Source organism: Cherax quadricarinatus, chromosome 22 (assembly GCF_038502225.1).
Source record: "Cherax quadricarinatus isolate ZL_2023a chromosome 22, ASM3850222v1, whole genome shotgun sequence".
Taxonomy (NCBI): Eukaryota; Metazoa; Arthropoda; class Malacostraca; order Decapoda; family Parastacidae; genus Cherax; species Cherax quadricarinatus.
In genome coordinates this window covers 8,577,923-8,602,912 of record NC_091313.1, presented here as the reverse complement: position 1 = coordinate 8,602,912, position 24,990 = coordinate 8,577,923, and the positions used below count along the sequence as shown (strand labels likewise).

The 24,990-nt window shown below is 40.0% G+C and overlaps 1 protein-coding gene across 5 annotated transcripts in view; it reads left to right on the top strand.

Moving 5' to 3' along the window:
* The window catches only part of LOC128689610 (protein phosphatase 1 regulatory subunit 16A), a 232,031-nt gene that overhangs the window by 139,376 nt on the left and 67,665 nt on the right, over positions 1-24,990 (top strand). For 3 of the 5 annotated variants that reach the window (XM_070087482.1, XM_070087479.1, XM_070087480.1), the window contains exons 8-9: positions 5,980-6,114; positions 24,760-24,878. In XM_070087482.1, coding sequence (XP_069943583.1) covers positions 5,980-6,114; positions 24,760-24,878 — 254 coding nt within the window. The remainder of the gene's footprint in view (positions 1-5,979; positions 6,115-24,759; positions 24,879-24,990) is intronic. The other 2 variants (XM_070087483.1, XM_070087481.1) reach the window with 1 other exon arrangement.

Genomic DNA, 24,990 nt, shown 5'->3' with positions numbered 1-24,990 from the left:
GTCCACAGTATTTATGTTTTGAAAAATCGCAACATGCTGAAAGCACGTTTAATTTCGGCGGATACGTCACTGTAAGTGTTAAATACCATCATCCATTTGTAAAGTCACTGTTTAATTTGGTCATATCTTGTAGGTATCTACAGTAATTTTTATTGCTATTTTAAATTGGATTTTTTAGCCTTCAAATGTTTATACAGTTTTTTCTTTTGGCATATCATTTATATAAATTATAAATTTCTTCTGAGCACTTACTGTTCTGTGTGAAACACTCTTCATGACATTTCCCTCTGAGAACATTTTTCCTCCTATTACTGGTAGCTTTATTGCTTAAATTTTCTTTCAAACAAATACTCTTATCCACTGTAATACATTATACAGCGAACCATAATACATTATGGTTCGTTGTTTCAAGATTAGTTTTTCATAGTAAATTCTATCACATGGCATTTCTGTTGCTCTGTCATGATGGCCTAAGAGAAGAAAATCAACTTTTAAATCTACAATTTTTTTCTCAGAATGTACACAACATGTCTTCTTACATGCCTAATAAAGAACAGAACTTAGGATTAAGAACTGTAACAAAATGTTTTACTCTTTAATGTGTTCATTTTGTTATATTGAATATTAAATTTTATAAGTTTAGAAATTTAGTTGCTGATAAAAACAGATGGGCTCTTAGGAAAATTGCATAGCAAAGTGTTGTTCCACTGGTAGGTCTAATACTGAGGCTGCTACTTCAGCAAGTATTGTACTACTGGTAAGTCAAGTATTGAGGCTGCTACTTCAGCAAGTTCTGTACCACTAGTGTAGGTCCAGTATTGAGGCTGCTGCTTCAGCAAGTGTTGTACTACTGGTAGGTCCAGTATTGAGGCTGCTGCTTCAGCAAGTGTTGTACTACTGGTAGGTCCAGTATTGAGGCTGCTACTTCAGCAAGTTCTGTACCACTAGTGTAGGTCCAGTATTGAGGCTGCTGCTTCAGCAAGTGTTGTACTACTGGTAGGTCCAGTATTGAGGCTACTACTTCAGCAAGTGTTGTACTACTGGTAGGTCCAGTACTGAGGCTGCTACTTCAGCAAGTGTTGTACTACTGGTAGGTCCAGTACTGAGGCTGCTACTTCAGCAAGTGTTGTACTACTGGTAGGTCCAGTATTGAGGCTGCTACTTCAGCAAGTGTACTACTGGTAGGTCCAGTATTGAGGCTGCTACTTCAGCAAGTGTTGTACTACTGGTAGGTCCAGTACTGAGGCTGCTACTTCAGCAAGTGTTGTACTACTGATAGGTCCAGTATTGAGGCTGCTACTTCAGCAAGTGTACTACTGGTAGGTCCAATATTGAGGCTGCTACTTCAGCAAGTGTTGTACTACTGGTAGGTCCAGTACTGAGGCTGTTACTTCAGCAAGTGTTGTACTACTGGTAGGTCCAGTATTAAGGCTGCTACTTTAGCAAGTGTTGTACTACTGGTAGGTCCAGTATTAAGGCTGCTACTTTAGCAAGTGTTGTACTACTGGTAGGTCAAGTATTGAGGCTGCTACTTCAGCAAGTTCTGTACCACTAGTGTAGGTTCAGTATTGAGGCTGCTGCTCCAGCAAGTGTTGTACTATTGGTAGGTCCAGTATTGAGGTTGCTGCTTCAGCAAGTGTTGTACTACTGGTAGGTCCAGTATTGAGGCTGCTACTTCAGCAAGTGTTGTACTATTGGTAGGTCCAGTATTGAGGCTGCTACTTCAGCAAGTGTTGTACTACTGGTAGGTCCAGTATTGAGGCTGCTACTTCAGCAAGTGTTGTACTACTGGTAGGTCCAGTACTGAGGCTGCTACTTCAGCAAGTGTTGTACTACTGGTAGGTCCAGTATTGAGGCTGCTACTTCAGCAAGTGTTGTACTACTGGTAGGTCCAGTACTGAGGCTGCTACTTCAGCAAGTGTTGTACTACTGGTAGGTCCAGTATTAAGGCTGCTACTTCAGCAAGTGTTGTACTACTGGTAGGTTCAGTATTGAGGCTGCTGCTTCAGCAAGTGCTGTACCACTAGTATAGGTCCAGTGTTGAGGCTGCTGCTTCAGCAAGTGTTCCACTGGTAGGTCCAGTATTGAGGCTGCTGCTTCAGCAAATGTTGTACCACTAGTATAGGTCCAATATTGAGGTTGCTACTTCAGCAAGTGTTGTACTGCTGGTAGGTCCAGTATTGAGGATGCTGCTTCAGCAAATGTTGTACCACTAGTATAGGTCCAATATTGAGGCTGCTGCTTCAGCAAGTGTTGTACTGCTGGTAGGTCCAGTATTGAGGATGCTGCTTCAGCAAATGTTGTACCACTAGTATAGGTCCAATGTTGAGGCTGCTGCTTCAGCAAGTGTTGTACTGCTGGTAGGTCCAGTATTGAGGCTGCTGCTTCAGCAAGTGCTGTACCACTAGTAGGTCCGGTATTAAGCTTTCAAATGCTGATGCATAAGAAAAAATCAGTACAATGAGGAATTTGGATAACAGTTTCTTTATTATTTCAACCTCATAGGCTATCTAGTTTATGTATTTATTTATAATTGCAATCCCACCAGCAATGAGTTTTGCATTTTCAGTAATTGTTAACTAGGTTTATTAAGCATTCTATGAATTTTTTTTCAAATTCTTCTCTCACCCATGTCTTGTTAAATATTGTGTTAAACACTTTTGAGATAAACCCCATCAATATTTTAATATAAAATCTCTAGAATTTTGTTTGTTTATTTTTTCCATTTGGTTTGGGTCTATTTCTATCTATTCCCTGTTCAGAGTCTTTACAAATCACTTTGTGTGTGATTGTGCACATTCATGTGTGAAAATAACACAAATGCACAATACCATGACTGGAACAATACATAAATAACCTGCACATAGGAGAGAGGAGCTTACAACGGTATTTCGGTCCTACTTAGACCATTTACAAAGCCACACTAATGGAAAGGAGAGGAGGTGGGAGTATATATAGGCCAGCAGACAGGGACAGGACAAGAGAGGTAGTAGAGGAAGATGAGAAGTAGTGGTAGAGGTAATAGTAGTAGTAGTGAAGTCAGTCAAAGACTAAGAAGGAGGAGCACTGCAAGGGAGCTAGGGGCCCACAAAGGGTAAGAATAAGAACACAGAGGGGGGAAAAATAATAGTAACGGACCAAATACCCAAGGCAGAAGAAAGAAAACTGAAAGGAGAAATAGGCAAGGGGAAGAGGGAGGAGGAGGATACAAGAATCAGGTTAAGTCATTTGTGTTCTGAAGTTTGGAGCATTTTACAATGTAATGGGAAAGGAAGGTATCTACAGAGACAAAGCCAGGACTAAGATTCATACAAGGAAAGTTGTGTATAAGGGAGGATTCAACCAGATGGCAACTGTGAAAATTAGACTTAGGGTAGACAGTTTGGGCAGAAGACAAGTCAGTAGGATGACTGTGATCTCTGACATGACAGAAAAGAGCATTATTGGCGTCGGCAAGCTTAACACTATTTTTGTGCTCTCCGAGTCTGTTAGGAAGAGAACGGCCAGTTTCTCCAAAGTATTGAAGAGGACAAGATGAACAAGAAATAAAGTAGACACCAGGAGAATCTGTAGAGGGAGGAGAGGTATGTCCTAGATTGGTGTGAAGAGTGTTAGTCTGGCAAAAAGTAAGTTTGATGTCTAAGGAATGGAGAGTTGTTGAGATTAGAAAGAGCGGAAATATAGGGAAGGCAGAGGACAGGAGAGTTCACAGGAGTAGAGAGTTTGGGAGAGAAGAAAGTCTGTTTAGCACATGAGAAGGCAGAGTCTATGAAATGGGAAGGGTAGCCAGGACAGGAAAATGAATTACGAAGAGCAAAGATATCATCTACATAGCGGAGCCAGAGTGAAGGGCGCACATTAATGGCAGGAAGAACAGTCTCGAAGTATTCCATGTAGAGATTAGCAAGAACAAGAGATAGAGGAGAGCCCATAGTGAAATCGATGGTTTGCGAATAATATTTGCCTTGGAAGGAAAAGGAATTTGAGTCCACACAAGAGCAGATAAGATGTGTGTATGTGTCTGTCTGTCCTAAATGCTCTTAAAACTATGTATGGAGCCTGATTCCACTTTCCGACCACTCTGAGAATGAAGAAATACTTCCTGATATTCCCACAGCTGCTGCTTCTTTCAACAAACCAGCTGTAACCCACAGAGGCAGGGAAGCCCAAAAAGAAAAAAAACAAAAGTTTCTCTTTTTAACTTTAGTAATGTATACAGGAGAAGGGGTTACTAGCCCCTTGCTCCTGGCATGTTAGTTGCCTCTTACAACAAGGACCCCAATGGAAATAAGTCACTTTGTCTGACTTTTTTGGGTTATCCTAGGTTCTCTACACCTATGCTGTTATGTATGATAATCTATGTAACTGTATTTGTGTATATCTAAATAAACTTACTAACACACATGGCATTCCTACAGCTTATCTGTCAATAATTTCCAGCTGTCCCCTAAAGTTCCTGTTTCTTGCCTCTCAAACAGTCTTTCACTATCTTATTTATCAATTTTGTGTGTTATCATTATCTCCCCTGGTTCTTCTGTCCTCAAATGTCATGAGCCATTTCTATTAGCTTCTCCTCATAGCTCATGCCCCTTAGCTCAGGAACGAGTCTTGTTGCCTATGTTTGTACCTTCTCTGGTTTCTTAGCATTCTTTTTTCAGGTGCATGTTCCATATTGGTGCTGCATACTTCAAGATGGGCACGATGTATGTTGTGTACAGGGCCCAGAATGACTGTTGAGATTCCTCAAGGCTTCTCTTAGATTTGCACTTTACACTTCAGGAGCTAGTTGTTGGATCAGGCTTGTAGCCTATCCAAATCCTTTTGTAGTTCTACCTGATCCTCATCCACTTGAATTCTCCACATTAGCTTCACATCATCTGCAAACAGGGACACCTTTGAATCTATCCCTTCCATTGTGTCATTCACATATACCAGAAACTGCACCAGCCCTAGGACTGACCCTTGTGGAACTTCGCTCATCACAGGTGCCCACTCCGACAGCTCGCCATTTACTATCACTCGTTTCCTTGCTGTCAGGTATTCTCTGATCCATTGCAATGCCTTTCCTGTTATTCCTGCCTGCTCCTCTAGCTTTTACACCAGTCTCTTGTGTGGAACTGTGTCGAAAACCTTGTAGTCCAAGAAAATGCGGTCTACCCACCCGTCTCTCTCCTGTCTTACTTATGTCACCTTGTTGTAAACTCCAGTAGGTTTGTGACACAGGGTTTTTCCTCCCTGAAACTGTGCTGGTGAACATGTATACTCTCATTCCTTTCTAGGTTTTCCACCAGTCTTTTCCTGATAAGCTTCTCCATGACTGTGCATACCATACATGTCAGTGACACTGATCTGTAGTTTAATGCCACCTGCTTGTCTTCTTTCTTAAAGATTGGGACTACATTTCCTGTCTTCCAGACCTTGGGTAGTTACCCTGTTTTGAGAGATGTGTTGAAGATTGTTGTTTCTTCTTTCTTTCTTTCTGTCAACACACCGGCTGTATCCCACCGAGGCGGGGTGGCCCAAAAGGAAAAACGAAAGTTTCTCCTTTTACATTTAGTAATATATACAGGAGAAGAGGTTACTAGCCCCTTGCTCTCGACATTTTAGTCGCCTTTTACAACAAGCATGGCTTACGGAGGAAAAATTCTGTTCCACTTCCCCATGGAGGTAAGAGGAAATAAACAAGAACAAGAACTAGAAAGAAAATAGAAGAAAACCCAGAGGGGTGTGTATATATATGTTTGTACATGTTTGTGTAGTGTGACCTAAGTGTAAGTAGAAGTAGCAAGACATACCTGAAATCTTGCATGTGTATGAGACAGAATAAAAAGACACCAGCAATCCTACCATCATGTAAAACAATTACAGGCTTCCGTTTTACACTCACTTGGCAGGACGGTAGTACCTCCCTGGGCGGTTGCTGTCTACCAACCTACTACCTAGAATTGTTGTTTCTGTAATGCGTTTTTCCTTTTTCAGGTTCGTCGTGCACACTCCAATACACGAACACAGTCAGTGCGGCGAACATCTATACGGGAGAAAACATTAACACCAAAGAAAGAAGCACAGGAGGAAGCAAGAATAAGACTTCAGTTAGAACATAAAAAGCCTTTGGTAGGTATATACTTAATTTTTTATTACTATCTAAATATTATATATTAAAGGTGTTGGGGAATGTGTAAGTTTTTACATGTTATCATCGTGTCAGATGAAATGTTACAATTTTGAAAAGTTCTAAGTGTCTCATAAGAAAAGGTTCATAATATTATTAAGTTTATCTTTTAAATATTTTGAGTAATGAGATAAATCAAATGGAGAAAAAAATGATAGGTAGATCTGCATCTGCCAGTAGATTGTTTGTGGTAAGGTCTTGTTATGATCAAGGATAGAGTCTACTGTAATTATTTAACAGCATAAATAGAGATGGAAAATAGCACACTTCCAGCATGTGTGTATCATTTTGAGAAGCAACTAGAACAAGGGTACATGGCTACAGAGGTGTCTGAATTGTTTTGATTGTAGCATAAAAGTTAATTGAGCTGAGTAATAACTGAAAGCAAACCTAGTGCAAGAGTTGAAAATTAAATAAGGCAGTGCTAAAGTTGGTCGAAAGTAAAAAAGCAGGGCCAAGGTAAAAATAGGTATTGTCACCTTTGCCAAATTGAATCTTAAGTCTTTTGGTAGGTAAGTTTGGGGTGCCATGTGTAAATGATAATGGGGACCCTTTGATTGAACTTTGTATAGAAAGAAGAGTTTGGTTAGAGGTAATAAATATTTTAAGAAAACGAAGATAAATAAATACGTAAGATATGATGTAGGGCATAATGACGGTAGTTTGTTGGACATGGTAGATAAAAGACTGTTAGGTAGACTTCAAGATGTACATGTTTATAGAGGGGTCACAGATACATGTATATCAGATCACTTTTTACTTGTAGCTACAGTGAGAGTAAAAAGTAGATGGGATACAAGGAAAATGGAAGTAGCAGGTAAGTGAGAGGTGAAGCTTTATAAGCTAAAGGAGGAGGCAGTTAGGGTAAGATATAAACAACTATTGGAGGATAGATGGGCTAGTGAGAGTATAGGCAATGGGGATGAAGATGTATGGGGTAGGTTTAAGAATGTAGTGTTAGTGTTCAGCAGAAGTTTGTGGTTACAGGAAAGTGGGTGTGGGAGGGAAGAAGAACGATTGGTGGAATGATGTAAAGAAATTAGTAAGAGAGAAAAAATTAGCATATGAAGGTTTTTATAAAGTAGAAATGATGCAATGAGGGAGGAGTATATGGAGAGGAAAAGAGAGGTTAAGAGTGGTTTATCGGGAGTTTACCATGAGAGAGTTCCGGGGGTCAGTGCCCCCACAGCCCGGTCCGCAACCAGGCATCATGGTGGATCAGAGCCTGATCAACCAGGCTATTACTGCTGGCTGCATGCAATCCAACGTACGAGCCGCAGCCTGGCTGGTCAGGTACCGACTTTAGGTGCTTGTCCAGTGCCTGCTTGAAGACTGCCAGGGGTCTATTGGTAATCCCCCTTATGTATGCTGGGAGGCAATTGAACAGTCTTGGGCCCCTGACACTTATTGTATTGTCTCTTAACGTGCTAGTGACACCCCTGCTTTTCATTGGGGGGATGTTGCATCATCTGCCGAGTCTTTTGCTTTCGTTGTGAGTGATTTTCGTGTGCAAGTTCGGTACTAGTCCCTCTAGGATTTTCCAGGTGTATATAATCATGTATCTCTCCCGCCTGCGTTCCAGGGAATACAGGTTCAGGAACTTCAAGTGCTCCCAGTAATTGAGGTGTTCTATCTCCGTTATGCGCACTGTGAAAGTTTTCTGTACATTTTCTAGGTCAGCTATTTCACCTGCCTTGAAAGGTGCTGTTAGTGTGCAGCAATATTCCAGCCTAGATAGAACAAGCGACCTGAAGAGTGTCATCATGGGCTTGGCATCCATAGTTTTGAAGGTTCTCATTATCCATCCTGTCATTTTTCTAGCAGATGCGATTGATACAATGTTATGGTCCTTGAAGGTGAGATCCTCCGACATGATCACTTCCTGGTCTTAGACGTTGGTTTTTCGCTCTATTTTGTGGCCGGAATTTGTTTTGTACTCTGATGAAGTTTTAATTTCCTCGTGTTTACCATATTGGAGTAATTGAAATTTCTCATCGTTGAATTTCATATTGTTTTCTGCAGCCCATTGAAAGATTTGGTTGATGTCCACCTGGAGCCTTGCAGTGTCTGCAATGGAAGACACTGTCATGCAGATTCGAGTGTCATCTGCAAAGGAAGACACGGTGCTGTGGCTGACATCCTTGTCTATGTCAGATGTGAGGATGAGAAACAAGATGGGAGCGAGTACTGTGCCTTGTGGAACAGAGCTTTTCACCGTACCCGCCTCAGATTTTACTCTGTTGACTATTACTCTTTGTGTTCTATTTGTAAGGAAATTATAGATCCACATACCAACTTTTCCTGTTATTAACATGACTCACGAAATCGTAATGACACGATTGCAAACAAACCATACCATACGCGACAGTCTGGAGTTTTGAGACTCTCTGATCGCGGGTTCTATTCCCACCCGTGGTATAGGTTTTTTCCTGTTATTCCTTTAGCACGCATTTTGTGAGCTATAACGCCATGGTCAGACTTGTTGAAGGCTTTTGCAAAGTCTGTATATATTACATCTGCATTTTTTTTGTCTTCTAGTGCATCTAGGACCTTGTCATAGTGATCCAGTAGTTGGGACAGACAGGAGCGACCTGCTCTAAACCCATGTTGCCCTGGGTTGTGTAACTGATGGGTATCTAGATGGGTGGTGATCTTGCTTCTTAGGACCCTTTCAAAGATTTTTATGATATGGGATGTTAGTGCTATCGGTCTGTATTCTTTGCTATTGCTTTACTGCCCCCTTTGTGGAGTGGGGCTATGTCTGTTGTTTTTAGTAACTGTGGGATGACCCTCGTGTCCATGCTCCCTCTCCATAGGATGGTAAAAGCATGTGATATGGGCTTCTTGCAGTTCTTGATGAACACAGAGTTCTATGAGTCTGGCCCTTGGGCAGAATGCATGGGCATGCCATTTATCGCCTGTTTGAAGTCATTTGGCATCAGGATAACATCAGATAGGCTTGTGTTTACCAAATTCTGTGGCGCTCTCATAAAAAAGTCATTTAGATCTTCGGCTCTCAGTCTGGTTAGCGGTTTGCTAAAAACTGAGTCATATTGGGACTTGAGTAGCTCACTCATTTCCTTGCTGTCATCTATGTAGGACCCATCTTGTTTAAGCAGGGGCCCATTACTGGATGTTGTTCTCGACTTTGATTTGGCATAAGAAAAGAAATACCTTGGGTTTCTTTCGATTTCATTTATGGCTTTTAGTTCTTTCCTCGATTCCTGACTCCTATAAGATTCCTTTAGCTTAAGTTCGATGTTTGCTATTTCTCTGACCAGTGCCTCCCTACGCATTTCAGATATATTAGCCTCTTTTAGCCAGTCTGTTATTCTTTTCTGTCGCTTGTAAAGGGAGCCCCTGTCTCTTTCTATTTTACATCTGCTCCTCCTTTTTCTTAAAGGAATAAGCCTTGAGCATACATCGAGTGCCACCGAGTTAATCTGTTCTAGGCACAAGTTGGGGTCTGTGTTGCTTAATCTATCTTCCCAGCTTATATCGTTTAGGACTTGGCTTACTTGGTCCCACTTTATGTTCTTGTTATTGAAGTTGAATTTGGTGAAGGCTCCCTCGTGACTGATCTCATTTTGTCGGTCTTGGGCTCCACGCATGCATGTCTGAACTATGAGTATGTTGTGATCTGAGTACATTGTTTTTGATATGGTGATATTTCGTATCAGATCATCATTGTTAGTGAAGATGAGGTCTAGTGTATTCTCCAGTCTAGTAGGCTCTATTATTTGCTGGTTTAAGTTGAATTTTGTGCAGAGATTTAAAAGCTCGTGTGTGTGTGAGTTCTCGTCAGAGCTGCCTCCTGGTGTTATCACTCTAACAACATTATTTGCTATATTCCTCCATTTTAGGTGCCTCAAGTTGAAATCCCCCAGGAGCAAGATGTTGGGGGCAAGAGCTGGAAGATTTTCCAGATAGTGGTCAATTTTTAACAGCTGTTCCTGGAATTGCTGGGACATTGCATCCTGAGGCTTGTAGACTACCACAATGACTTGGTTTTGGTTCTCGATCTTTACTACTAAAACTTCCACTACATCATTTGAGGCATTAAGCAGTTCTGTGCAAATAAGTGACTCTGCAATATACAGGCCAATACCCCCCTCCTCCCTCCCTTTTGCCTGTTCACTCTGTCACATCAGTGGTGAAGCAATGCAAAAAAAAAAAAAAAAAAAAAAAAAGCAAATGAGTGAGTGGGTGAGATATCAACAAATTTTTTTGAAAATAAGAAAATGTTTTGGAGTGAGATCACTAAGTTGAGGAAGTGTAGGGAACAAATGTATTTGACAGTTAAAAGTAGGAGAAGAAAGTTATTAAATGGAGAGTTAGAGGTATCAGGAAGATGGAGGGAATATTTTGAAGAATTGTTAAATGTTGATGAAGATAGAGAAGCTATGATTTTGTGTGTAGGGCAAGGAGGAATAACATCTTGTAGGAGTGTGGAAGAACGAGTTGAGTGTGGGGGAAGTTCATGAGGCAATGGGTAGAAAGGAGGTAAGGCAGCTGGGATTGATGGGATAAAGATAGAAATGTTAAAAGCAGGTGGGGATATAGTACTTGAATGGTTGGTGCGTTTATTTAATAAATATGTGGACAGCTTTTGTTCTGAGTAGGGAAATTAGATCTAACAAAAATGGATTTATGAAGGATAAGGTTAATCATAGAATTGATGAGGAAAAAAAGGTGAGTGGTGCATTGAGGTATATGTGGAGACTAAAAATGTTTTCTATGGAGGCAAAGAGGGGAATGTATGAAAGTATAGTAGTACCCGCACTCTTATATGGGTGTGAAGCTTGGGTTGTGAATGCAGCAGCGAGGAGGCGGTTGGAGGCAGTGGAGATGTCCTGTCTAAGGGCAATGTGTGGTGTAAATATTATGCAGAAAATTTGGAGTGTGGAAATTAGGAGAAGGTGTGGAGTTAATAAAAGTATTAGTCAGAGGGCTGAAGAGGGGTTGTTGAGGTGGTTTGGTCATTTAGAGAGAATGGATCAAAGTAGAATGACATGGAGAGAGTTTAAATCTGTAGGGGAAGGGAGGCAGGGTAGGGGTTGTCCTCGAAAAGGTTGATGGAAGGGGTAAGGGAGGTTTTGTGTGCGAGGGGCTTGGACTTCCAGCAGGCATGCGTGAGCGTGTTTGATAGGAGTGAATGGAGACAAATGGTTTTTAATACTTGACGTGCTGTTGGAGTGTGAGCAAAGTAACATTTATGAAGGGATTCAGGGAAACCGGCAGGCTGGACTTGAGTCCTGGAGATGGGAAGTACAGTGCCTGCACTCTGAGGGAGGGGTGTTAATGTTGCAGTTTAAAAACTGTAGTGTAAAGCACCCTTCTGGCAAGACAGTGATGGAGTGAATGATGGTGAAAGTTTTTCTTTTTCGGGCCACCCTGCCTTGGTGGGAATCGGCCAGTGTGATAATAAAAAAAAAAAAATTCAGGGAAACTGGTTATTTTTATAGACGGACTTGAGTCCTGGAAATGGGAAGTACAATGCCTGCACTCTAAAGGAGGGGTTCGGGATATTAGCCGTTTGGAGGGATATGTAGTGTATCTTTATACGTATATGCTTCTAAGCTGTTGTGTTCTGAGCACCTCTGCAAAAACAGAGTTATGTGTGAGTGAGTTGAAAGTGTTGAATGATGATGAAAGTATTTTCTTTTTGGGGATTTTCTTTCTTTTTGGGTCACCCTGCCTCGGTTGGAGACAGCCGACTTGTTTAAAAAAAAAAAAATTTTGCCAGATGGATGAACAATAGATTAAAACATCTCACTGGTGAAAAGAGAGGCATACATAGGCATATCAAAGGAGGGGATGGGCAGTTAAGAAATCAGTATATTCAATTAAAGAGAGAAATAAAAAAAAAGGAATAAGAAAAGTAAAAAGGGATTATGAGGCTAAGGTTGCAAGGGATTTGAAAACTAACCCAAAAGGGTTCTTTCAGGTATACAGAAGTAAGATTAGGGTTACTTAAGAGTAACTCAGGTTTGATCAATGACAGTGATAAAGATATGTGTGAAATTTTCAATACTTCTTCTCAGTTTTTTACTCAGGAAGATACTAGCAAAATTTCAGAAATAATAAATTATGTAGAACAGGGCGATAATGAACTATGTACGATTGGGGTAACTAGTGACATGGTATTCAGACAAATAGAGAAATTAAAACTTAACAAATCCCCAGGCCCTGATGAATTGTTTGCAAGAGTTTTAAAGGAATGTAAAGAGAAACTTAGCAAATCTTTGGCTACTCTTTTCAACATATCACTACAAACTGGCATAGTGCCTGATAAGTGGAAAATGGGAAATGTAATACCTATTTACAAGGCAGGGGACAGGTCCTTAGCTTTGAACTATAGACCAATAAGCCTTACCTCCATAGTGGGAAAATTTATGGAATCAATAATTGTCGAGGCAATTCGTAGCCATCGTGAAAGGCATAAATTGATTAATGAATCTCAACACGGTTTTACAAAGGGGCATTTCTGTCTTACGAATTTACTATTTTCACTAAGGTGTTTGAGGAGGTAGATCATGGTAATGAATATCATATTGTGTATATGGACTTCAGTAAGGCTTTCGATAGAGGTCCACATCAGAGGCTATTGAGGAAACTTAAGGCACACGGAATAGGAGAAATTTTTTCCTGGGTAGAGGCATGGTTGACAAATAGGCAGCAGAGAGTTGACATAAATGGGGAGAAATCAGAATGGGGGCATGTCACAAGCGGTGTTCTGCAGGGGTCAGTGTTGGGCCCGTTGTTCACAATTTACATAAATGACATAGATGAGGGAATAAATAGCTACATAAGGAGATTTGCTGTTGACACCAAAATAGGCCATTCAGTTCATTCTAATGAGGACACTAGAGCACTCCAGGATGATTTGAATAGACTGATGCAGTGGTTGGAGAAGTGGCAGATGCAGTTTAATATAGACAAATGCAAAATTCTGAATGTTGGACAGGAAAATAACCATGCTACATATAAAGTAAATAATGTAGATCTTAATACCAATGATTGCGAAAAGGATTTAGGAGTTCTGGTTAGCAGTAATTTAAAACCAAGACAACAGTGCATTAGTGTTTGCAATAAAGCTAACAGAATCCTTAGCTTTATATCAAGAAGTATAAATAATAGAAGTCCTCAGGTTGTTCTTCAACTCTATATATCCTTGGTTAGGCCTCATTTAGATTATGCTGCACAGTTCTGTTCACTGTATTACAGAATGGATATAAATGCACTGGAAAGTATACAAAGGAGGATGACAAAGTTGATCCTATGTATCATAAATCTTCCCTATGAGGACAGGCTAAGGGCCCTGAATCTGCACTCCCTAGAGAGGCATAGAATTAGCGGGAATATGATTAAGGTGTATACAGTAGGGCCCTGCTTTACGGCGTTTCGCCTTACGGCATTCCACTAATACGGCAATTTCAAATTATGACCAAAATTTTCTATACGGCAAGTGGTCTTTCAAATACGGCATGCCCCACCTGGTTTGTTTACATTCTTCGTGAGCATATCTATTATGTCCTGACACTTTCCAAAATTTCAAGTGTTTTAAAGTTATTGCGTATTTTATATGTACTCTGATAATTATGCTTACGTGTACCTATACCTAAATATACTTACATACTGTGCTGGTGTGTAGGTACACATTAAAATCACTAAGAGTCTCTCTACTCATGATGCCATAGTAATACTATGTAATAATAATCTCTCTTGGGCACATTAAATGTCTTATTTTATGTTAATAAAGACATTTTCATTAATCTATCAATGATATTTTCTTCAAAATTATATAAGAAACATGTTACATAGCATATAAACATTATACATACACCCACAGAATAAATATTGACATAAATATGAGATTTGTTTACAAAGCGGCTCTGTAGGAGTGTCAGAAGAATTACATTTTCTCTAGTCAAACACTGGGGAATAACTGTAGATAAATATTCCTTTTGTATGCCTTCACTGTATATGTAGCAATTCATGACCCTGGAGTTTACCTGGAGAGATTTCCGGGGGTCAACGCCCCCGCGGCCCGGTCTGTGACCAGGCCTCCTGGTGGATCAGAGCCTGATCAACCAGGCTGTTACTGCTGGCTGCATGCAAACCCTTGTAGGTTTAGTGCTTCTTTTTTATTATGATTATAATAATAACTTGCAATAATAATTTTTAATAATAATAACTTGTAATAATAATAATTTGTAATAATAATAATAATAATAATAATTTGTCAGAGCATCATTCCTTCTAAAAATTACATGAGAATGGAAGTGTTGGTCTTTATTTATTCTATTGTACCACTGTGGAGACAACTTGTACACAATGTAAGGTGTTTGTATGAATGTTTATGAACCATAACCAGATGCATCATCTGTTTGTTTACATAGTGGGTGGGGTGGCCAGGCTGGCTTCCCCACACTACCCTACCTACCACACCACTTTCTACAAATAAATACTTTTCACCTTTCACCCTACATTAACCCTTTGACTGTCGTGGCCGTATATATACGTCTTACGAGGTACCATGTTTGACGTATATATTCTCATAAATTCTAACGGCTTCAGATCAAGCAGGAGAAAGCTGGTAGGCCCACATGTGAGAGAATGGGTCTGTGCAGTCAGTGTATACTATATAAAAAAATCCTGGAGCATGCAGTGCATAATGAGAAAAAAAAACTCCGACCGTTTTTTTTAATTAAAATGCCTACTTTGTGGTCTATTTTCGTATAGTATTTATGGCTGTATTCTCGTTTTCTTGGTCTCATTTGATAGAATGGAAAATATATTATAGAAATAGAGGTGATTTTGATTGATTTTACTATAAAAAGAACCTGGAAATGGAGCTCAAAGTATGGGAAATGTTTGATTTTTGCCGATGTTCAAAAGTAAACAAATGATGTCATTGTCCAATAAATGTCCAACTAGCCATTCTAATATGCAGTCATGAATGGGTTGATGTTATTTATACAATTATTACAGTATTGCAGTAGTCTGCATAACAGTAAATCTTCTATTTTTTGTTTGAATAAAAATTCAAAATAGAAAGTAAGAGTAATATCACAGGGGCCTGGAGACATGACTGATGAACAAAAAAAATGTTATTTTAGAGCCAGGAATGTCTGCATTGTTCATTCTGGTCCTTATTTTGAAATTGTCATATTTTTTAATTTTCGTGAAATTGGCCAAATTGCAAATTTCTGACCACGTTATTGGGTAGTTGAAATTGATAAATGGGCAGTTTCTTGTACTCAATCGATAGAAAAAATGGAGTTCTAAAGAAATAGCTATGAGTTTGGTCAACTGGAACAATGGAATTAGCCGAAAATAGGGCTCAAAGTGGGTGAAATCGCCGATTTGTAAATATCGCCGAGGTCACTAACTTCACGAGAGCGTAATTCCGTCAGTTTTCCATCAATTTTTTTTTTGGTGTCATTAGAATCGGGAAAAGATTATCATTTTATAAGATTTTTTTTTTTTTTTAAATTTTGCGACACCAAGAGACACCTCAGGATTGGGGGTTGCGACAGTCAAGGGGTTAAGACTACAAATATTTTAAGTAAGTAATGAGTGTGCTGTATATGCATTTTATCACTCTATTTAAGCATCGTCGTATATTATGTGCGAGTGGGGTGGCCAGGAGGGCTACCACACCTAACTTATAGTAAATGCTACTCACCTTTTGCCCTACATTAAGACTACGAATATTTTGAGGTAAATAATGAGTGTACTGTGTGTGTATTTTACTTTTTATTGTTTTTTAATGCCTAAGTTCTATTGCTAACTTAACCCTTTCAGGGTTTCCGACGTACTAGTATGGCTTACGCACTAGGGTCATTGACGTACTAGAATGCCTAAATTCTAGCGCCTTCAAATCTGGTGAGAGAAAGCTGGTAGGCCTACATATGAAAGAATGGGTCTATGTAGTCAGTGTGCACAGTATAAAAAAAATCCTGCAACTCTCAGTGCATAATGAGAAAAAAAAATCTGACCGTGTTTTGGGTTTAAAACAGCGAATTTGCATTGTATTTTCGTATGGTATTTATGGTTGTATTCTAGTTTTCCTGGTCTCATTTTATGGAGTGGAAAACATATTACAGAAACTGAGTTGATTTTGATTGGTTTCATAATGAAAAGTACCTTGAAATTAAGCTCAAAGTAGTAGAAATGTTTGATTTTTACCAAATTTCAAAAGTAAACAAATTGTGCTAAGCATCCAATACATGTCAACTGGTGAGTCTAATATTCTTTCACAAGTGCGCTGATATTATTTATACCATTTCTACACCATTTTTACACTAATGCAATAGTCTGCATAACAGTAAATCTTCTATTTTTTGTGAGAATAAAAATTCAAAGTGGAAACAAAAAAGATGTAAGAGGGGCCTGGGGACGTGACTGATGAACAGAGAAAATGTTATTTTAGTTCCAGGAATGTCTGTCTTGCTTATTCTAGACCCTATTTGGAAATTGGCATATTCTGAAATTTGTGTGAAATTGGCAAAATTGCCAATTTCTGACCAGTTTATTGGATACTTGAAATCAGTAAATGGGTGGTTTCTTGTACTCATTCGATAGAAAATATGGAGTTCTAGCAAAATAGATATGATTGTTGTCGACTAGTACACTGAAATTGGCTGAAAACAGGGTTCAAAGTGGGCGAAATCACCGATGCGTCAACATCGTCGAGACCACTAACTTCGCGAGAGATTAATTCCATAAGTTTTCAACCAACTTTCATACTTTTTGTGTCATTATGATTGGGAAAAGTTTCTCTATCATTTCATAAGAAAATATAATTTTTTTTTTTCCAAAAAATTTTCAACCCTGAGAACGAGTTTAGGGATGAAAAGAGGTTGCAGAGGTCGGTGGATAAGTTTGGTAGGGTTAATATATATTAGTGTAAACTTGTTATCTGGCATTTATGTGCATTTATAAGTGGAAAAAAAATGGCGTTCTGCTTTCTGGCAAAGTCTGCTTTCCGGTAGTAGCCTGGAACCTGACCTGCTGTATAAGTGGGGCCCCACTGTAAATGGAAAACAGGAATAAATAAAGGGGATGTAAATAGCGTGCTGAAAATATCCAGCCAAGACAGGACTCACAGCAATGGTTTCAAATTGGAAAAATTCAGAGTCAGGAAGGATATTGGAAAGCACTGGTTTGGTAATAGAGTTGTGGATGAGTGGAGCAAACTCCCGAGTACTGTCATAGAAGCTAAAACGTGTTGTTTTAAAAATAGATTAAATAAATACATGAGTGAGTGTGGGTGGATGTGAGTTGGACCTGACTAGCTTATGCTACTAGGTCTGATGCCATGCTCCTTCCTTAAGTGGAAGTGACATGACTAGGTGGGTCATTGGTCTAAGCCGGGGGGTGACTTGGACCTGCTTTGCACGGGTCAGTAGGTCTGCTGCAGTGTTCCTTCTTTCTTATGTTCTTACCTAGGGGTTGGCAGAGAGCATGCATATTACCTTTATATAAAGACAAAGGGGACAAAGGAGAGTGCAAAAATTATAGGGGAATAAGTCTGTTGACTTAGGTAGGTTGGTAGACAGCAACCACCCAGGGAAGTACTACCGTCCTGCCAGATGACTGTGAAACAAAAACCTGTAACTGTTTTGCATGATGGTAGGATTGCTGGTTTCTTTTTCTGTCTCATAAACACGCTAGATAACAGGGATATCTTGCTACTCCTACTTATACTTTGGTCACACTTCACAGACACGCACATGCATATATATATACATACATCTAGGTTTTTCTCCTTTTTCTAAATAGCTCTTGTTCTTCTTTATTTCTTCTATTGTCCATGGGGAAGTGGAAAAGAATCTTTCCTCCGTAAGCTGTGCGTGTCGTATGAGGCGACTAAAATGCCGGGAGCAATGGGGTAGTAACCCCTTCTCCTGTAGACATTTACTAAAAAAGAGAAGAAGAAAAACTTTATAAAACTGGGATGCTTAAATGTGCGTGGATGTAGTGCGGATGACAAGAAACAGATGATTGCTGATGTTATGAATGAAAAGAAGTTGGATGCCCTGGCCCTAACCGAAACAAAGCTGAAGGGGGTAGGAGAGTTTCAGTGGGGGGAAATAAATGGGATTAAATCTGGAGTATCTGAGAGAGTTAGAGCAAAGGAAGGGGTAGCAGTAATGTTAAATGATCAGTTATGGAAGGAGAAAAGAGAATATGAATGTGTAAATTCAAGAATTATGTGGATTAAAGTAAAGGTTGGATGCGAGAAGTGGGTCATAATAAGCGTGTATGCACCTGGAGAAGAGAGGAATGCAGAGGAGAGAGAGAGATTTTGGGAGATGTTAAGTGAATGTATAGGAGCCTTTGAACCAAGTGAGAGAGTAATTGTGGTAGGGGACCTGAATGCTAAAGTAGGAGAAACTTTTAGAGAGGGTGTGGTAGGTAAGTTTGGGGTGCTAGGTGTAAATGATAATGGGAGCCCTTTGATTGAACTTTGTATAGAAAGGGGTTTAGTTATAGGTAATACATATTTTAAGAAAAAGAGGATAAATAAGTATACAAGATATGATGTAGGGCAAAATGACAGTAGTTTGTTGGATTATGTATTGGTAGATAAAAGACTGTTGAGTAGACTTCAGGATGTACATGTTTATAGAGGGGCCACAGATATATCAGATCACTTTCTAGTTGTAGCTACACTGAGAGTAAAAGGTAGATGGGATACAAGGAGAATAGAAGCATCAGGGAAGAGAGAGGTGAAGGTTTATAAACTAAAAGAGGAGGCAGTTAGGGTAAGATATAAACAGCTATTGGAGTATAGATGGGCTAAAGAGAGCATAGGCAATGGGGTCGAAGAGGTATGGGGTAGGTTTAAAAATGTAGTGTTAGAGTGTTCAGCAGAAGTTTGTGGTTACAGGAAAGTGGGTGCAGGAGGGAAGAGGAGCGATTGGTGGAATGATGATGTAAAGAGAGTAGTAAGGGAGAAAAAGTTAGCATATGAGAAGTTTTTACAAAGTAGATGTGATGCAAGGAGGGAAGAGTATATGGAGAAAAAGAGAGAGGTTAAGAGAGTGGTGAAGCAATGTAAAAAGAGAGCAAATGAGAGAGTGGGTGAGATGTTATTTTTTTTTTTATTTTTTTTATTATCACACTGGCCGATTCCCACCAAGGCAGGGTGGCCCGAAAAAGAAAAACTTTCACCATCATTCACTCCATCACTGTCTTGCCAGAAGGGTGCTTACACTACAGTTTTTAAACTGCAACATTAACACCCCTCCTGGGTGAGATGTTATCAACAAATTTTGTTGAAAATAAGAAAAAGTTTTGGAGTGAGATTAACAAGTTAAGAAAGCCTAGAGAACAAATGGATTTGTCAGTTAAAAATAGGAGAGGAGAGTTATTAAATGGAGAGTTAGAGGTATTGGGAAGATGGAGGGAATATTTTGAGGAATTGTTAAATGTTGATAAAGATAGGGAAGCTGTGATTTCGTGTATAGGGCAAGGAGGAATAACATCTTGTAGGAGTGAGGAAGAGCCAGTTGTGAGTGTGGGGGAAGTTCGTGAGGCAGTAGGTAAAATGAAAGGGGGTAAGGCAGCCGGGATTGATGGGATAAAGATAGAAATGTTAAAAGCAGGTGGGGATATAGTTTTGGAGTGGTTGGTGCAATTATTTAATAAATGTATGGAAGAGGGTAAGGTACCTAGGGATTGGCAGAGAGCATGCATAGTTCCTTTGTATAAAGGCAAAGGGGATAAAAGAGAGTGCAAAAATTATAGGGGGATAAGTCTGTTGAGTATACCTGGTAAAGTGCACGGTAGAGTTACAATTGAAAGAATTAAGAGTAAGATGGAGAATAGGATAGCAGATGAACAAGGAGGCTTTAGGAAAGGTAGGGGGTGTGTGGACCAGGTGTTTACAGTGAAACATATAAGTGAACAGTATTTAGATAAGGCTAAAGAGGTCTTTGTGGCATTTATGGATTTGGAAAAGGCATATGACAGGGTGGATAGGGGGGCAATGTGGCAGATGTTGCAAGTGTATGGTGTAGGAGGTAGGTTACTGAAAGCAGTGAAGAGTTTTTACGAGGATAGTGAGGCTCAAGTTAGAGTATGTAGGAAAGAGGGAAATTTTTTCCCAGTAAAAGTAGGCCTTAGACAAGGATGTGTGATGTCACCATGGTTGTTCATTATATTTATAGAAGTGATTGTAAGAGAAGTGAATGCTCGGGTGTTGGCAAGAGGTGTGGGGTTAAAAGATAAAGAATCTAGCATAAAGCGGGAGTTGTCACAGTTGCTCTTTCTGATGACACTGTGCTTGTGGGAGATTCTGAAGAGAGGTTGCAGAGGTCAGTGGATAAGTTTGGTAGGGTATGTAAAAGAAGAAAATTGAAAGTGAATATAGGAAAGAGTAAGGTGATGAGGATGACAAAAAAATTAGGTTGCGATAGATTGGATATCAGATTGAAAGGAGAGAGTATGGAGGAGGAGGTGAATGTATTCAGATAAAATGGTACCGTGACTTACGAATATAATTCGTTCTGTGACCAAGCTCATAACTCAATTTGCTCGTGTATCAAATCAATTTTCCTCATTGAAATTAATTGAAATGCCATTAATTCGTTCCAGCCCCCCAAAAACCACCCCGATTTTTTTGTTACGGGTTTTTAAATAAGAACCACCTTCACTACTCCACCCACCACTATCTCTACTACACCCACCACCGTCACTACTACACCCACCACCATATCTACTCCACTCACCATTATCACTCCTCCATCCACCACCATCACTACTCCACTCATCACCCTCACTACTCCACCCACCACCATCTCTACTCCACCCACCACCTTCACTACTCCACCCACTACTATTTCTATTACATCCACCACCCTCACTACTCCTTCTACTACCTACTCTACTCCACCAACCACCTTCACTACTCCACCAACCACCTTCACTACTCCACCCACCACCATATCTACTCCACCCACCATTATCACTACTCAACCCACCACCTTTACTACTCCACCCACCACCATCTCTACTTCACCCACCACCCTCGCTACTCCACCCACCACCATATCTACTCTACCCACCATTATCACTACTCTCTCCACCAACCACCATCTCTGCTCCACCCACCACCTTCACTACTCCACCCACCACCATATATACTCTACCCACCATTATCACTACTCCCTCCACCAACCACCATCTCTGCTCCACCCACCACCATCACTACTCCACCCACCACCATCTCTGCTCCACCCACCACCTTCACTACTCCACCCACCACCACTACTCCACCCACCACCATCACTACTCCACCCACCACCATCACTACTCCACCCACCACTATCACTACTCCACCCACCACCATCACTACTCCACCCACCACCATCACTACTCCACCCACCACTATCAGTACTCCACCTACTGAAGGAACCTTCGTGAGGCAGGTAAATATCATGGAGGCTTTCCTTAATGTTTCTGGAGAAACTCTGAGCTTTGAAATGGAGGTTACCTCTTCCCTGGATTTATATGAGAACCAAACAAGGGACGACGTGCCTCACTACAATCTGGGATTAGTTACTTCTTGGAAGAGCATGTGGGATGGGATGAAGTACCTGACATTCCTCTGGGTACAGAGTTAGATTTGACTTCAGATACGTTGCCAATTAGTGGCGGCATATCTGAAGCTCGCTCATAACTCGGATTTTGGCTTGCAACTCAAAGCAAAAAATTGACCAAGCGATGGCTCTTAACTCGGAAAACTCATCAGTTGGGGCACTCGTAAGTCAAGGTACCACTGTATTTAGGAGTGGACATGTCAGCAGATGGATCTATGAAAGATGAGGTGAATCATAGAATTGACGAGGAAAAAAGGTAGAATGGGGCACTGAGGAGTCTGTGGAGACAAAGAACTTGTCCATGGAAGCAAAGAGAGTACAATGGAACCTCAGTTTTCATAGGTCCTAGTCTGTATGTAAAACTATAGTTATTCTCTATAAAATGTATTTTTTGTTAATATTTTTGGGTGTCGGGAACGGATTAATTGGATTTACATTATTTCTTATGGGAAACATTAACAAAAAATACATTTTATAGAGAATAGCTATAGTTTTACATACAGACTAGGGCATACAAAAACTGAGGTTCCACTGTATAGTTATACCAACACTCTTATATGGGTGCGAAGCATGGGTGGTGAATGTTGCAACAAGGAGAAGGCTGGAGGCAGTGGAGATGTTGTGTCAGATGGCAGTGTGTGGTGTGAATATTGTGCAGAGAATTTGTAGTTTGGAAATTAGGAGGAGGTACGGGATTACCAAAACTATTACCCAGAGGGCTGAAGAGGGGGTTGTTGAGGTGGTTTGGACATGTAGAGAGATGGAACAAAATAGAATGAATTCGAGAGTGTATAAATCTGTAGTGGAGGGAAGGTGGGATAGAGGTCGGCTTAGGAAAGGTTGGAGGGAGGGGGTAAAGGAGGTTTTGTGTGTGAGGGGCTTGGACTTCCAGCAAGCATGCATGAACGTGTTAGGAGCGAATGGAGACAAATGGTTTTTAGGACTTGACATGCTGTTGGAGTGTGAGCAGGGTAGTATTTATGAAGGGATTCAGGGAAACCGGCAGGCCAGACTTGATTCCTAGAGATGGGAAGTACAGTGCCTGCACTCTGAAGGAGGTGTGTTAATGTTGCAGTTTTATAACTGTAGTGTAATCGTACCTTTGGCAAGACAGTGATGGAGTGAATGATGGTGAAAGTTTTTTCTTTTTGGGCCACCCTGTCTTGGTGGGAAACGGCTGATGTGTTAATAAAATGAAAGACTTGACTCAAACCAACTCATGATGTGGTGCTGACTTTGGTGTCGTATTGCTCCATATTATAGCATGGTATAGAAGTGGGTGTCACTTCAGGTGTGAAAGAACCAGCATTGAAGATGCAGAGTTGGTCATACCATCTTGTTAAAGTACTGACTCCAAGAATTGGTGGACAAAGTGCATGAAGCTGTAATGATTGACATATGAATAGCTATTACCTAAAATGAAGCTTTACCGAAATGTTGAAGTTGTTATCTCTATAAGACCTTTTGTGATGGTTCTACCCATTTCCATCTTGCACTCGGAAATGGCCAGTCTTCGCTGTGGCACAAGCAGGCCAGCTTCCCTTCCATGTGCCTTGGACCTCTTTTGTTTCACGGTAGACCTGGCTTTGTTTAAATTACTTCCCTCTCACTTCCCACCCACGCCACCACCAATTACCTTGTGGATGCATACCATACAATTTCTCTTGTGTTGTCATTCCATTTTTTATCTTTTTATCACCCTTTGCAGTGTCTCTATATTTATCGTGATAGGTACCAAGAAGTTTAAGCATGAAACTATTCCTGTAGCGAAGAAAATAGAAGTAATAGATATGCTTAAAGATCATGCACATGTGGTGCACATCCAAGGCCTGTGGGGTGAAGGAATCAACATTTGTTCGATTTGAGACATTGAATAGAAGATAGGAGCTTGTGTGATGAGTAATCCAAATTATGATATGTTGAAAAAATGGGAAAGCAGTCAATACAACTAGATAAATCTGAAAAAATGCTGAATGACTGGATTCAGGACATAACAAAAAAACCTGTACCACTTAATTCTATTGACGCTACCTGAAATTGTGATGCCGATGAAAAGAGATTCCTTAAAGCAATCTTGCAGAAATCAGTTTCAGAAATTGTCTGTATATAATTGAGCAGAGAGCACTTGCACATCTCAATTTTCTTTACAAATCTTCCCTTAATAATAATTGACCAGAATTTGAAATTTGATGCTGATTGGATAAGATGTTCTGAAGTTACCAACAAAAACCTTAGTTGGTATGAGGAAACTTCATATATCAGGCCCTTTCTTCAACAAGATGGCACCTAAATTGATGTCAGCAAAGAAATTAGTGAGATTGACAATTAAAATGAATTTTTATGAACAAGACTCAAAATTTTGTCAACATCTCCAAAATTTATGACATAACCCTAACACCACAGGCCCAGACTTGTGGAACTCTGTGTTCATCAAGAACTGCAAGAAACCCCCATCGCTTGCCTTATGTATGTTATGGAGAGGGGGCCTTGATACAGGAGTCATCCCACAGTTGCTAAACAACAATGGATATTGCCCCACTCCACAAAGGTGGCAGTAAAGCAATAACAGAGAATTGTAGACTGATAGCTCAAATGCCCTACATCATAAAAATCTTTGCAAGGGTTCTAAGAAGCACATCAAGCACTTTGATTCCCAGTCTAAAGATTTTCTGTAGTTCACTCAAAGTGAGCGTTATTTGTGATTTGTTCCAGTTACTGTACTGTAACTGTTATTCTTCTCTAAGTTTGTCAGTAAGTTATACTAAAAACAAAAACTGTTGAGTATATAGGGGGAGGTTATTCTTATGTACTGTTGAGGGAGTGAAGTTACTAATGTTATTATTTAGTACATTTAGAGTTTAAATATGTCAGAGCATATTGCTTTGATATTCATATATACTTTAATTTAAACTAATGCATCATGTATGAGGTTAATTATAAAGTACAAGTTGCCTTACACATCCTGATGGGCAGCAGGAGGACTCCCCATCACTGGGTGGACTACGAGCAGTTAAGGAAGGAGGAGAGGGCTCTCCACTGACTTCATTCCCAGCAGTTATTCCTGCAAACACTACCACTAATAATAATCCCAAGTGAGTGTCATATTGTTTTATATTGTGCATTGCATATACAGTATAAAGTATATTTTTATTAGCATAGTATCCTTTAATGTATTGAAAATTCATAATAATTGAATGTACCAAT